General features: G+C 37.8%; 1 protein-coding gene across 2 annotated transcripts in view; it reads right to left on the reverse strand.

Moving 5' to 3' along the window:
* Nucleotides 1-3,873: 3,873 nt before the first annotated feature.
* Nucleotides 3,874-14,768, reverse strand: part of LOC124154526 (ribosomal RNA processing protein 1 homolog A-like) — a 28,408-nt gene continuing 17,513 nt past the window's right edge. Inside the window, exons 8-10 of one of the 2 annotated variants that reach the window (XM_046528322.1) lie at nucleotides 7,312-7,387; nucleotides 5,661-5,763; nucleotides 4,079-4,174 (exon numbers count right to left, since the gene is read on the reverse strand). In XM_046528322.1, coding sequence (XP_046384278.1) covers nucleotides 5,681-5,763; nucleotides 7,312-7,387 — 159 coding nt within the window. In that variant the 3' untranslated portion in view covers nucleotides 4,079-4,174; nucleotides 5,661-5,680. Of the gene's footprint in view, nucleotides 4,175-5,660; nucleotides 5,764-7,311; nucleotides 7,388-14,768 lie in introns of both variants that reach the window. The other variant, XM_046528321.1, reaches the window with a different exon arrangement.

The raw sequence follows: 14,768 nt of genomic DNA on the forward strand, positions 1-14,768 counted from the left end.
TGGTCGAAAGAGGGAGGCTTGCTGAAGGCTATGCACACGATTGGAAGACTTGCTGAATGTGTTAAGGCATCACATGCCTTTGTAAAGGTATGAAAAACATGCTTTTACCTTTGTCTTGTACATTTAAACCAGCAGCAGCACAGCTTACACAGAGTATTTAAATGATGAATTATCTCCCAATCTCCATGAGTATTCCTGTTGAAGTATGCTGTGTAAGCGCATTAAATGGAAATGGTGCTTCGCCCATCATGCAATTCAAGAAAAAAATATTGCACCAATGGAATGAATTCTTTCACGATGATCGCTTCATTGAAGTCATAAATGAATACCCTAAAGAAATAAGATTTCACCTCTTTCAATAATGTTGTCTTAAAAGTTGATGACAAATAAAAGCTACAATTATTTTGTTTGTGTAAAGTGCTAAGACCTAATATGTTGTTGTCACTAAAACTAACTAAATATGTTTACCTCGAATGAGGCAAAAACAACACATTCGGTGGCAGCCATCATTCATTGTGCCAACTGAAAACGAAGATTACATAGATAATTAACTCTTTGAGGAGCTTTTAAGGGCCAATTTGCTAACCTTTATCACTTCTTTCACTCGTTCTTTGATTGTTATATGGCTGTTTAATAATCGCCACATTTTGGCATATTTGAATCGCCTCCATCTCTGTCAGTTGAAATTTGTGCCGTCGACATGTTGCGGCGCGGCCGCGGCGCGCTCATCGTTGTTTTGAACAGTTTTAAATTGCATCAGCAGGTGTTGGGATGACTTCCGTAAATGTTTTCAATTTGCGGCGGAATCCCCATAGAAATTCAGTTCCAGTGAGTTTTTTAATCGGAATCAACCCTATAATGGTGAATAATGTTCAGTCAATCAAAAGGAGCAGAAGTTTTCGTCGGCTAAGGTAAGAATCATATCTTTTTGTATTCACTTTTGGTGTTAAAGTCTCGCGAGTCCATTCTATACTCGGAAATATACTCTCTATTGAAATTACGTCAAGAGTTTGATGTTGGTTGCATTTTAAGACGTCCAATTCTTTATTTTATTGTTCCGATTTTAGTAAGTTCATTTGACGTCTGGGCAACTTGATTAAGGGATTTTTCCCACCGGTATAGTCTACATGCGTCGTGTTTATGTGCATGCACTGATATTAGAGACCAATAAGTGTGAATTTTAGAGAATACCTCTTGGAGTAGTTCCGTGCTTTGAAATTCGGGATTGAGTTCAACCTTAAGCGGTTATTTGCCGGCAGCTAAATCTCATGAATCGCAGCGTTAGGCCTCCTCATGATCGAGGGTGATCGGCCTCTGCTCTAGAATGTATATCACTATGCACCTTGATTTATCTTCGTTTGGTAGATAACCGAGCCGACTGTGCGATTCTGCTAAAGTATTCTTAAGGTCTGGTTACACGATACATTAAAACGTACGAGTTAATTAATGTGCGAATGTTGACTGAATGTACGATTTTGGGAGACCAGGACGAAGCATATGTTACGAAATTAGAGCATGGTCTACTTTCTGCTCATGCATTTTTACTTTTTGGGTGGTTACATAGTGGATTTTGGCGATCATACGTTTAGAAATTGACATTTAGTTAACAACTCGCGCTTGATCAGGCCTATTACACATCTAGGTATGAATTACCTTCACCGCAATTATTTGACCCTCTTCGGCGTGATATAGTAAGGTTGCTTTACCTTTTCTATACTCTTAGATCAGTGGACTCATTAGTATGGGTTGGAGAGTTCAAGTAATTGAGAGAATATTCTCAGTAGCAAGGCATCATTTTTGGCTCCTAAGCAGTTAATGCTTCTCTGTACTTAATATATGATTGGTTCCTTTTTTTTACCTCTCCTGTTTCTTAGAAAGAGCTCGAGAATATTATACTTGCTGACAAATTCAGAATTTTTTCTCGGTAAACCTTCATGGAGTAGATCACTATCACTTTTATTCCTTGACTTCTAACTACACCCTCCATTTCTTTTAGTTTAGTCCACACCATCTTATTCATGATATAGAAGATAACACCCAATTGTGCATGCTGGTTAATTGCTGCAGTGGTGTCTCCATTATGGATCTCATTCTTCCTTCTCTTCTGTATCAGAACAAGTATACATACACGGAAATAAATGTGAACAAACTTTTCTTTATTCTGCAGAGATTCCATAATTCATTCATGATTCCACACTCTCTCTTTATCAACTCATTGTGCTGAGTCTAACTGGTGTCATGCATACACTTATTCATGCTCTCATCCATTATGAGAACTGTTATTTCTTCCTCAAACATATACTATATAGAGAAAAATTCAATGCATTGATAGCTGAATCACGATATGGATTAACTGATACATCTTCTTTAACACGTTTGTTGTGCAGCTGGATCTCCAGTACAAGTTTCTGCGGGGGGACCAAACATTGCAGAACTACAATTGTAACTTTTTTACATCATAAGGTGGCATTGTCTTCTCTATGTTAAATAGATCAATACCTCCACTGAAAAAATGCTTAACAATCACCCACCCAATCAAATACGCTCATCTAGTAGCCCAACAATACGAATCTGCCCAGCTAGCAATGTCCGGAGTGTAAACGCTCATCTCCTATTCTCCAAGCTGGGAGGTGAGCGCTCGTGCTTCGGACACTGCCAGGTGACCGGATTTGTATTGTTGGGCAACTAGATGAGCGGATTTGATTCGGTGGGCGATTGTTGAGTGTTTTTGCAGTGGAGGTATCGAGAAATTTGTTAAACTTTGCAAGTGACTTCAACATTTTTTTTGCAATAAAATAAAAGGTATCTCAAGATAACTTTTGTGCCCCTCCCCCCCTTGAATTATTTCTGTATCCGCCACTGTTTCAGTGTCACACACAGCCGCACATCAAAAAATGGGTAAACCATGTGCACACACCAAAAGTTTCAAGTCTTTAACTTCTAATTCATTAACAGGCACAAAATGAAGAAAAATAGTTAAGTAGCTGTCGCTCAGGGGGGGAGTCGGGGGTGAGCCACCAACGGGTGATGACAATCTCGCTTATTGACAGAAAAAAATTATCCAAATTTCTGGAGGAGATTGTAGATAAAATGACACATGTATTAGTGGTCAATTCATCAAAAACCGTATTAGTATTTTTAACTCTCACTAGCACTTTTATCTCAGATATGAAGCTAGAGCTTCCCAAAATACTCAATGAATCAACTTTGTTCTTATCCTCTTCTAGGTGATACTTATTAATATGTACTCTGGATTCCTGTTTCATAATTGATAAAATTTAAGTTATCTCTCTGCACAAGAAAGTATAAGAGGTAATGGGTAAAAATGAAACATTATCTGACACGAAATGTGAGTAGAGAGTTTTGTCAAACCAATCTATTGATTTTTGACTATTGGTATGACTGATAGTGTATAAATTGGAATGTCAATGTACCATGAGGAGGTTCCAGAAGAGAGGAATTTTCCTTAGCCTGAATCGTATGATCATTTTTTCCTTCCATTCTGAGCTAGAGCTCAAGAAATCGCTCCACTGATGGCAAAAAACTGACTTTCAAGCAATAATTCTGCAATGGCTCAAGGGATGGAGATCCCATCTCTTACTCCATTTCTCAGCATGTTCCTTTTTCAATTGCTGAAACCATAGCTGTCTTTCAGCCGATCAGAATTCATGGCCGCTGAGGGCAATTGTAACGCAACACTTGGCTTATAATAGAATGACAGTTGTAAGTGCTGAAAGTGACTGAATAAGCGATGGAAAGAGCTACAGAAAAAAATGATCGTGTAATTCAGGCTTTAAATCTGTTTTAATAATAGTAAGAGAATGACTTACACTCAGTCAAATAAGTATCAGCACAATAAAAAATATCCATATATATTCCATCAAGGTCTAAAAACTTTATACTTTGACATACAACCTCATAATTTCCTTAGAGTACTGTCAGTCAATATAACATCTCAAAAAATTTTTACACAAACACCTTCAAATTTCTATAAACCAACATTTATACAAAAATTTTTATGGAGATAATTTCATATTCCTTAAACTTTTCCGGTAAAATGGGTTCAAAAGGATAGGTGATGACGTGGCTTTCAAAACTCCTTGTGCTGGGACTTTGGTGGGGTCATATGGAATTGCTGGGCTGGCTTTCAGGGATTTCTGGTATTCCTGGGTCCCTGAAATAATGAAGAATTCATTTCAGCATTGAAAGTTATTTAACATTTAAAAATATGCCATCAATTCTTTCTGCTACAATGCACATCCACGAGATTTGGGTAATACAGTAAAACCTCTTTGTAGTGAACCTCTTTACATCATAAACCTCCATAATTCATACCACCCTTACGGTCCCTTCAGATTTACTTGTAAATTTATAGAAACCTCTTTATCTCATAAAACCTCCACTTATCATATCAAGGAGACACTCCCGAGACGGCCTAACTACCTCCGCAAACTGTACCGAGACAACTAGGGACCATTATTGCAGCGGCGATTACATACATGGAATGATATTTTCAGCAATAAATGTTTCACCCTTATTTTTCTTTACACCTTTAAAATGCTGTAATTTTCACGTTAACCATTAGTTATGGCCATTTTGTTCCATATGAGAGCATACCGAACAGTAAATAAGAAAAAAGATATCTAACTATCCTAATCATTTTACGAGACTGTTGAAATAAGAGAGATCACATTGTTTCGTCTAGAGTCATGGTAAAAATCACGCGATAGCACTTCATTTCTATTATCATTAAATAATAGATAAATATATGTTCACTAATGTATGCATGTTTATTTAAACGCATAAATATAATGGTTTAAACGACAGTAGTGCCTTTCATTTCCGAAGGATATGAAAAAATGGTGCATATCACTAAACCTCTCTATAGTGAGCCTCCATACATCAAATTGCCCAAATTTTGGTCCCCTCCATAACGATGTAAAGAGGTTTTACTGTAATAGGAAAGTGGTTTCACTGAATAACTTGGTTGTGGACATCCATGTTTAGGTGATTTTAAAAAAGGATGTGATTTTCAGTTTAAATTTATACAAGCAGAATCCAAAACTTCCGAGCATTTAATTTATTTTCAATTTCATCTAAGAGAAAAAACCATGTTAAAGAGAATGGTCAACATACTGATTGACCAAGAATCTTCGTAAGAACTAAAAAAAGGTTAGGCTTTTCATTAACAAGTGGAATGTCCGAAAATATAGAGCATGTTTAAAAGATAAATAGCAGACTCCAACTTTCAGTAATTGCAGTCAATAATCAATCAACATTACCTAGGCATCAGATGATGCCTTCCAAGAATGCAACCATTTCATCCTATTTCAAGGTGATTTTAAGAGGTTAACACTGCCCTAGACAGGCCTAATTAACATAGATTTTGTGGAAAGAGCAAGAGTAACCAAATTTATTGGCCGTTACAGGGTATTTAGTAATATCATAGTGACTTTTTTCCTCTTGGTCCAAATTATCTCAGTTGGTTATGTTTAAAACATCTTTCTCACACTTAATATTCACTCCTCCATTTACCCTAACATGTACGTACATATCGTGAATTTTTGAACATCTCTCTCACCAGTGCACACGAGCATTGAAATGAAGTGAAATTTTTGAAGAGAGACACAATTAAGGATATAGCATAAAACTTATCATACGGAATTAACAGGGCGGCAACTTAGAGTTTGTGTTGATTGGAGCTCCACCTGTCAGATGTAGAACTTGCCAGTCTTGGCTGATCAGTGATATTGGCCCAGCATGCTTCAGAAGGGATGAAATAATAAAATGATCACATAAATTTCCCCAAAACAAGGGCCTTTTAAGTAACAATTGAACCAATTTTCTAAACAGGAGAATGACATAAATAAGGGAAAATGTATAGAATCTCTTCAAATTTCTCAGGTCTGTTGCAATCATGTATTTCTATTCCAATTAAACCAAATTAAATATGTTTTAAATTACAATGCAATGAAATGAATTATATGTAGAAATTTTTTAGTGAATAAATTAAAGTCTGAAGAAATTACTCATACACATCTGTACAATACTTGACTAACAAAAATTAGGTATTCCTACTAGTTTCAGAGGCCTACATTGGGGGGAAATTTTCTCTAATATGTATAAATACATAGTTGCAATTGGCTTCACATAGGCAAAGGAACGCGAGTTGTGCCATAATGACCTTCATACTATCCCAGAAATGTAAGACGCCAGTGCAGTCCATTCAATATTACATAAAGCCCCTTGCATTACTGACTATGACATACAGATTTTTGGGTAAATTCCAGCACTGGAACTGCTCTGGCTCCACAACTATTACACTGTCTTCAAATGCAATTAACTATTTGAATACTAGATAAACATATAATTCATATCATATGCGACTTATTTCTATATACCCGATGTCGGTTGTGCAAAAATCCCCCAAAGTTTTGAACCAAAATTTAACTGAGACTCACAATGAGGGTCCCCTAAGTTATGCAATGAGCCACTTATCAATTTTACAACTTTTTCCTGACCACTTTCAAATGAAGGGCACGCTTAAAATTTGATTGGGTTACAGAAAATCAAATGCCCTACTGGTTATATTAAAATAAAACTGGAAGTTACCATCAACTTCCCCTGGAAATTATTTCAGAAATCAAAAACTCTGACACAAAACAACAATGCTGTTTTCCCATGTTGGACAGCATAGCCGTCCACAATGGTCTACCTGAGGCGGAGCCCCCAAAGAGAAATCGCAAAGTATCGCAAGGCATCTCATCAGCAGGCATGTAGTTATTCTTAAGCATTCCTTACTAACCACCCACTTCTGATTAGGATTACGCAGAGCATCACAACAGTGAATGAATGTTTGAATTAGCATTACATATTTAGTAAAAACATAAAACGCTAACTTTTAACACATGATCATTTGTGAGACATAACATTTATTGCACAGTATATGTTTTTAGACATTTTCAGTGATAAAAAACATAAACAAAAACAAAATCCTCTTTCATTATTCTTGTGCACATAAGTGAATATTCTTCCCTGCGGCAGCATAACCACTATCAGCCTACTACTTTGATAGTAAGGTAATCAATTTCAGCAAAAATGAAAACATGAATTTGTTGATTTAATAAACCTTCCAATGGACTTAATTTCATACAAGAGAGACTTGCATGATTGGAACCTCTTTCATAGCAAAAAGCTTTCACAAGAAGCTGTCCTGTCAAATATGAACCTATAATTACAAGTCCTGGCAAAAGTCCATATCTGATTGCTTTTGCATTTTAACTTATACAACATTTCCAATATATTCCTTACCTTGGGAAAGGTTCCGGGATAACACAATTTTAACTTTCTTGTCCGAAGATGGAGTTTTACTTTTGCTAGCAGACTCCTTAAAACAATTAAAAAGATAAATATTAGACACAAAATTAGAAATTATGGTTAACATAAAATATATATTCAATCCATAACTCTTATCCTTAAATATCCACTATTTTATTCTCACAAGAAAGTTTAAGGTAATATCTGCCTGATCACCTTTAATTATGTAAAAAAACAAAAAAAAATATACCTCTTTTCACTTAAATATATAAAATATTTCTCGATATTCACACATTCTAAACAAAGTACATTGTTATCTTATTCAGCCATCCACTAAGCTCATTAGTTAGACTTAGTCTCACCTCAACTCTGGCCAATCTGAAATTTCCTGAGCTAACTGACTCAGATTGGCTAATTCACCTTCAAGGAATGACCTTGTCCATATTATGTCACTGTTTTCAGCCATCCAAAATAGATCAGTAATCATAAGAGTTTACCAAATTACTGTTTTTTAAAGGTATAATTAGCATGTAACATAACCACAGACAAACACTTTCACGGTTTAAGGGTTTTTATTAGGGATGGGTCGAATAGTAGATTTCTCGAATTCGAATATCGAATTCGAATATTAAATCATTGCTCGAATATTCGAATACCTCGAATACTAAACGATGAATGTGAAAATGTTTGACTAGGTCGCCTATGCAGCAGGAAACCCAAGATTTTGGCGAGTAATTGTGATTGCCTTTAAAGGATTCAAACAGGAATTTAGCTGATTAATGGAATATTTTAATTTTATGTAAACAATAGGGTAGTTTCCTTCATTTAAGAAAACGAAAGGTATTGATTGTGATTCGTTACCCACCATTAGTGTATTCATAATATACAAATTATTTCGTTCTAGAAATACCGGTTTAGACCAATGGCAATGTTCAATTTTACCTCATTTGAAAAAGGCCAGATTGGCGCCTATGCGATGCCACTCCACGTGACATCACAGGGACCTAGTTTCTACACGAGAGGATCGGAGTTTTACATCGTCTGAGGTTACCAATTCATGCATGAGGCACAGAGCTCAGGGAAACATGTCTTAATAATCACACAGTCTGTTTGATAAGGTATTAATAATCCTTATTTAAGCCAAGCGCTACCAGCTAGCATGGTACTCGGCTACCTGCTAGCATCCTGCGTCGTAATAGCGCTCAGAGCCTCGCCCCAAGGTCACCTCACTTGCGGCAGCGGGAACCAGAACGACGTCACGCGGAGTTTTTCCCGGCATTCATACTTACCCGTCGCGTATTCGCGCGCTTGAAAATTTTCACTTTTAATTTAATCGCGAAAAATAGATATCGTCTTATAAAACTCTAAAAGCGTTAAATACGTACTTCAGGAGTATTAATATTTCGATTTAGGCAATAAAAAATAATAGGAAACCACCCTATTTGAGCATTACGCCTCCGTCGTATTTCTTCTTCTTCCCGGTATTTATTTTCTTGCGCAAAATGCTTAAATAAAGTCAGAAATATGTCGTGTTTGGTCTTATTCTTTTTTAAATTACGCGCACATTACTAATATTTCAATCCAATAAAGGTGTAATAACAATTGCCGAAAGTCATTGTTAGACACCTTTCGGGCTAGTAGATGACTCATGCAGCAGTTGACCTCGAGAAAGGGGGAAATTCGAAGCAGGTAGGTAGAAAAAGGTCAGTGGGTGAGAAAAGGGGGTGGGTGCGAGACACGTTTCTATTTTTCTCGCGTAACTTGATATTTTTTGAAGCTAAGGTTTTTGTAATACAATCCCTGCGCGAGCTGGAATCTTTTGTTTGATTTCGGAGAAGAGGAAATCGTCAAGAGTGGGTGAGGCGAATGCTGAATGGAGGGGGATAGCAGATCGTGGGAAATGCGCCAATGTCACTATCCCACGGCACTGAGTTCCTCCCTATGGTAGTTTCATCTCCTAGGGAAGATTCAAACATTGGCGGTTTGCCCATAAGGACTCTCGGACGCCGCCCCTCCCAAATATTTGAAATAGTAAAAATAATAAATATCTATTAATTTATAATTATACATCTGATTAATCAAAGTATTTTTTCAGTCCCATACATCGAAAGTGTTGGAAAAACACGAAAAGAAATAGCGCGAGAAGTTCGTATTTGTAGCCGTGGGGCGCTGGCCAGAACGTCCCAATCCATCCCCATGCAGTTATATGGAGAGTGGTAGTGGTGGGGGCCGCTGGTGCTATGACGCGTCGAACGTTGTGTCTTATGGAAGTCTTGGGACGTCGTCCGAAAATGCGCAGAGCGACGTGTGAGTTGACATCGCTGCGCAGGCCGGCGGGCGTATAATCTGGCGTCTACTTGGTGCTGCCACAGAAAAGGGACGTGCGGAATCAGAATGGTCACTGTACTGGGTGTAGTTATACGATTTTAATTTTTAATTACTGGTAGGTATTGCTACAGAAAATAAATTATCCCATTATGCTTGCGTTTTTTGGTGTTTGAATTCCGGAACACATAAAATCCAACCAGTTTCCAGCAATCCAACCAGGCCGTATTGATGTAGGAAAACCATTCTCGAGTATTTGCCACAGTTCTATTATGATTACGGATTTCAAGAACCTTGGGGAAATTAATATTATAATGTTTAGGCCTGAACAATGTATTCATATCTTCCCTATGTTTAGAAATGCGGTACCTATTTTTCAGATAAATTTATCAAAAGGCCTGCAGTATTAGAAAAAATCAGTTAACATTCCCCACTGATTTATAATTTAAGAAATAGGCGCGTGCGTGATAGGGTGAAGGATTAAACATGATTTAACCCGTAAAACGTGACTTTAAATAGAGTCATTCAATGAATGTCAAGAAGTGCCGCGTACAACGCACCTTTTGTGTGTAGGTTCATCATTTTTCTAGCCGTCCTTGTTTTTTTAGTTCATGTTCACCTAATTCCTCAGCGGCAGAGCGGTAGCTGTCTGACGGAAAATGTCCACTTCGGTCTGATTTAAGTGGCTTCGAAGAGTTCATATCAGTGCGGAGATCCTTACAGCTCCTATCTGTGGCTCAGAGTCGTCGTCTTTTACGATCTAGAATTTATATTCTATTATATCATGGCAATGATTTCGAAGACATGGTTATTCCAAATGCGACCCGTTGGCGTCTCGTGTGTTTGCCACATATGAATCTTAGACTCAAGGAGATGGTCCGTGACGTCCTTGTTTGTTTGAATGCCTTTGCTGACCTTAAATTCGTCCGTCAGCTGAATCAGCATTAGTGGACTACGACTTCTATCTCCCTTGAGTCGTCCTTATAGTAACGGCAAGACTCTCGGAAGGAACGGAGTGAAATGAGTTCAGACATCATTTTCGGGGAGTTAACTGTGCGTAATTGCCGATTAAGAAGTTTCTTGGCGCTGTGTGTACATTCAAGAAGACAATTTTGAATTAATCAACAGTGCTCGTTTTTTTTAGGGAAATATAGGGAAAAATTGTCCCAATTCTGTGTCCAGGCACCTTGTTCTTTTTGGTCGTATTTTTCGTCGGCCTATTTTGTGTCGTCCCTTGTTTATTTATAGACTACTGCCCTTGCCATGCGTTCAATGGGAAAGAAATTGTTGTCCGGCGCTGATTTCAACGAACTTGTAATTGATCACTTTTCTGGACAAAAGGAAAGAAGGATGGACTTCTGCAATATAACTAAAGGCATGTGAGTATTTCAGATTTTGTTAAAAATGTGTGAGAAATGTTTTATTATTGATTTTAAATCATACTGTATTCAAGAAACAACGCGAACACCGCCATCAAAGTGTACATCTGCAATAGCAAAGCGCGCGCATTCTAGTAGTGTTTTTTGCCTAGTGGAAGTCTGTGACACTCCCCTCCCTCCTCAGGTGTTACAAGTGTCATTGCTACCTAAATCATTGCAAATGTTGTATAGATTTGACAAATAACGCATTATGATTGCAAAGCGAACAACAGAAGTGTATTGCGGACATATCCGCACGAAGAATGTAGGCGCTAAAACCTAAAGTTACGTATTTTCGTTTGTATTTGCATAATATCGCAGCAAATATATTTTTATTCTTCAAGATCATTGATCAGTATAATCGAGAGTCCGGACTAAGCCGATCCGTATGACCGAGAGTCTACTGCATTTAGTATTTATTAATCAAGCTTTATTAGGAGAACTACGCATTTTTGTTGAAAAAAACGGAACATATGGCATCACAAAATTTAATTCCTAGATTGCCGTAAAAACTTAATAAAATACACGAAATATTAAAAAATTATGACCCCCCGGTGGAGTGCGCCCCCCCTAGCATTTGACTCACGAGCCGCCACTGGATTCAAAATAAGTGCTTGTCATTATTAGCCACAAAGGACAAACGGCAAACACCTCCTCTCATTTTATCATAAGATGGATGCGGGAAAATGGTCAGTGGGGAGAAAGAGGGAAGGGTGAAACACGATTCTATTATTTTCCTGTAACTTGATATTTTTTTCAAAGCTGAGGTCTTCGTAATATGATCCCTGCACGAGCCGGGACCTTTTTTTTGTTTTCGGGGAAGAGGAAATCGTCTGAGAGGGGGGGGGGGGCGAACGCTGAATGGATGGGGATAGCGGATCGTGGGAAATGCGCCAATGTCGCTATCCCACGGAACTGAGGTTCTCCTGATAGGGGACACCTGGGATTTTCGGATTTTTTTCATCCGATCAATTTCGGTTCCCCACGTCGAACTCTTTTCACCGCTCAAACCCGTGAATTTGATGTATTTCGTCAGCTTGCCTAAAACGGCGCTGCATGCACTAGACCAGTTCTCATTTTTCCGAGTCAACTACCAACGACGTGCGAGCGACAGTGTATGACGCGAAATTCAAAGTATTCGAGGTATTCGAGACGGTACCTTTGGCATAACTATTCGAGATCTCGAATATCGAATACTTTCTATTATTCGAGGTATTCGAGTATTCGCGGATACTATTCGCACATCTCTAGTTTTTATTGACTTTTTATTTAAGTAAAGGTACTTCGAAATGAGGTCGTTAGTTCAAAACTGGGTCTTATAAATATCTGTGGAGTACAATATCAATACAAACTTTTGTCTGTGATTATTTTATAAGCCACATAGTTCCAGAAAATGTTGCCATGCTTTCTTAAGTTATATGTATTAGAAAAAGTTGGCAACAATACCTCAAATGAGTGTTTACTCTCTTATGGGAAACTGCACTTTAAAAATCTGCACCAGCCAGAAATACTACGTTTCAAATCTCATGTGCATAGGTGATATTGTTAATTTATCATTAATACTTAAAATCTACGAAATAGCAATTAAATTGAAATACACGACCTCCATGTTTTTAGATATGTGACATTAGCTTGCACACGTAACTACAGTGGAACCTCGATAAAACGAAACCCCGCGGTGCACTAATAAACACTCACTATAGCGAATTGTCGCTTTACCGGAGGTGGTGCAAATAATAGCCAATATACATCATATTACTCCTTTATTTTTATTTTCTCGCTTAGACGTGTTTGATGTTTTTTTGGCCATGGTGTGTTCCATCAAATGCTTTCTATTCATGCAACTCATGGACGTGCGGGTATGCTGACGACTGCTTTCTGCCGCCCGAGGAACAAAAGAAGATCAAGCATTCGCGAATGCTAATGCCACAATATTTTCACCAAAATTAACTACTTATTTATCGAACGACAGTTTACCACATAAATTTGAGACTGAGCACTCCATTAACTTCATTTCTAACAGATCGCTAGCAATTACAGAGATTAAGGAGTCTTGGTGTAAGTTTTTCCGGCGGTGAAACCCTCGCTATGGCGAAAGCCAACACCAAAAGGGCCTCATAAAAACGAAATTTTTAACATGCTTATTATAGGATCATCAGCTATCTCTCGTAATAGCGGGGGTCTCGCTATAGCCCGTACTCGCTTTAACGAGGTTCCACTGTATGTAGTTTGCTCTTTGGCATTTGTTAATTTATTATTTTAGTTTGATAAATAGCAATTCTCAGTTCTCTTTTTTCCTTCCTTTAAATCTTCTCAGGTTAAATGAATAGCTAGTTTGACAAATTCTTAATAACACAGGAAAATCTTTAATCAAAGGAAATTCCATGGTGTACTAGCACAAACATTTCTACCTGGGGAAAGGTTTTTGTAAGTGTTTATAAACCCCTTATTGAGAAGAAAGTGGATAATTGCTGCTTGAAGGGATTTGAAGCATTAAACTCCATCGTCACATTTGGACTACTGTGAAGATCATTCAAATGTTAAAGGCAGTTATTTAAACTTATCATTTAACTTGTGCGCAAGTTGTAGTAAAGAGCGAAGAACTGATGGCTGGGTGTGCAGGCATCAATGCGTTAACGATGTGTAAGCATACAAATTAAAAGTTAATATAAAAACTAAAAGGGCAAAAAATGGTCTGGATATATAAACTCTTCTCGGGATCCCGCGCGGGTAAGATTATGTTAGAGTGCCGACGTTTTGGGTACCGACTCGTTACCCATTTTCACAGCTACTGAAAGAATTTTTCACTTAAAATATTCTTTCAGTAGCCGTGAGAATGAGCAACAAGTTGGTATCCGAAACGTCGACGCTCTTACATATCTTATCCATGCGGAATCTCGAAAAGAGTTTATACATATTGTTCGTTGGGAAAGTGTAAGATCTTACACAATGATCTGGATATTTTCATGGAGACCTTATCAAACCATATACCTCAGCACCCACTGCAAAACAATTTATGGTTATACCTCGCGTATGCAAATACACCCATGTCTCGTATAGCGCAATTTCGATATAGCGCAAATTCGTCCCTCGGGGAAACATTGCAACGCAGTGTAGCCTAATCAAAAATCTTAAACGCTCTCGTGATAAAACGTGAACTTGCAAGTACACACAAAATTTCTATCAATTTACGCATATTAATATTATTTCTTGCCTCAAATCTTCTTTTTTGTTTATATATTAATCGAAATTCATTGCTGCGCAATTGCCAAAAGTATTACTCGTCATTGGGTCTAGATAGCCGGCCTACCGAAGATTTATCTCGTCTCCTTAACAGAATGGTAATAAATAATTTAGATCGTTAATTAAGCGTGGGGCTAGTGGAAATGAGTTTTTTTTTCAGCAATACGGTTTGAGACGTATTTTTGCCGTCGTAGGTTACCGGGCGATTGACTTCCAGGTAGAGCGTCTACGCTAAAGCCTTCAAGGTCATCGGTATTCACGGAGCGGTGACCGAGTTGCGCATGAATAGCATCAACACATAAAAGGGTCCGCTATAGAGTCTTAAACACAATGGCTTCGTTCCCTCCCCGCAGTCATAGCCCTTCTGCGTCTCAGGAATACAGTTCAGCAGAAGAAGGTGATTTAGATAGAGCCATACAGGGTAAAAACCAAGAGAATATGGCAAAAAATAGGAATGGGTGTAGA

The sequence above is a fragment of the Ischnura elegans genome, chromosome 2 (assembly GCF_921293095.1).
Source record: "Ischnura elegans chromosome 2, ioIscEleg1.1, whole genome shotgun sequence".
In the NCBI taxonomy this organism is placed as follows: domain Eukaryota; kingdom Metazoa; phylum Arthropoda; class Insecta; order Odonata; family Coenagrionidae; genus Ischnura; species Ischnura elegans.